At 65.1% G+C, this 940-nt stretch overlaps 1 protein-coding gene across 1 annotated transcript in view; it reads left to right on the forward strand.

Moving 5' to 3' along the window:
- Positions 1–940, forward strand: part of OLFML2B (olfactomedin like 2B) — a 28,320-nt gene that overhangs the window by 25,575 nt on the left and 1,805 nt on the right. Inside the window, exon 7 of the mRNA XM_035900769.1 lies at positions 793–937. Coding sequence (XP_035756662.1) covers positions 793–937 — 145 coding nt within the window. The remainder of the gene's footprint in view (positions 1–792; positions 938–940) is intronic.

Genomic DNA, 940 nt, shown 5'->3' on the forward strand with positions numbered 1-940 from the left:
TTCCCTGCCCCCCAACAACCCGCCTCTCATGGCCCTGGCCACGGTGAGAGCAGGGGGCTGAGCCCCCGGGGGCTGGCAACGCCTGGCAGCACGGGCAAGCAAGGCAAGTGCCCTTTCTGTGCAAAGCCAGCCCTGCAGCGAGGTCGGCTGGCACAGCTGCGTGCGGATTTGAGAGATCCCCGAGATGAGGGGGAGCAAAGACCCATCGGCGGTCCCGTGCCCTGGGTGAGGCACTGGATTTGGCAGCCTGGGTTAGGTGGGGGGATCTGGGGCTGGCAACGCCTGGCAGCACGGGCAAGCAAGGCAAGTGCCCTTTCTGTGCAAAGCCAGCCCTGCAGCGAGGTCGGCTGGCACAGCTGCGTGCGGATTTGAGAGATCCCCGAGATGAGGGGGAGCAAAGACCCATCGGCGGTCCCGTGCCCTGGGTGAGGCACTGGATTTGGCAGCCTGGGTTAGGTGGGGGGATCTGGCTGGGCGCCACCGCTGTCTCCATCCTGCCCCATCTCTGGGAGCTGGTGGGATTGAATTGCTGGCCATCACCTCCTGCTCCGCTCGGCCTGAGGTGGTGGATATGGATGTGATGGGGTCTCCCTGACCTCCTAACATAGCACCATCCGCCCCTGCCGATCGTGCAGCCCTTCTCTGGCTGGAAATTAGGAGGAAAATCGCGTGGATTTAGTACAAGAAAGCCTGGAGAGGTGGCCAGAGGAGCTGGCGGGGCAGGTGGAGAGGGGCTGTAGGGGACCTGTTCCCCTTGGCTGTGGGGCTGATGCCCGTGCCTGTGTTTGGCAGCAGACGAGCTGTTCAGTGGGGACAACACGGTGGACCTGCTGATCGAGGACCAGCTCTTGAGGCCCAGCAGCCGGGCGGGTGATGGCGTGAGGAAGCCCTCCCCGGTGGGATGGCCGCCCACCCCCGGCAGCGACCCCACCACCCTGCC

Source organism: Egretta garzetta, unplaced genomic scaffold (assembly GCF_000687185.1).
Source record: "Egretta garzetta isolate BGI_Z169 unplaced genomic scaffold, ASM68718v1 scaffold598, whole genome shotgun sequence".
NCBI lineage: Eukaryota > Metazoa > Chordata > Aves > Pelecaniformes > Ardeidae > Egretta > Egretta garzetta.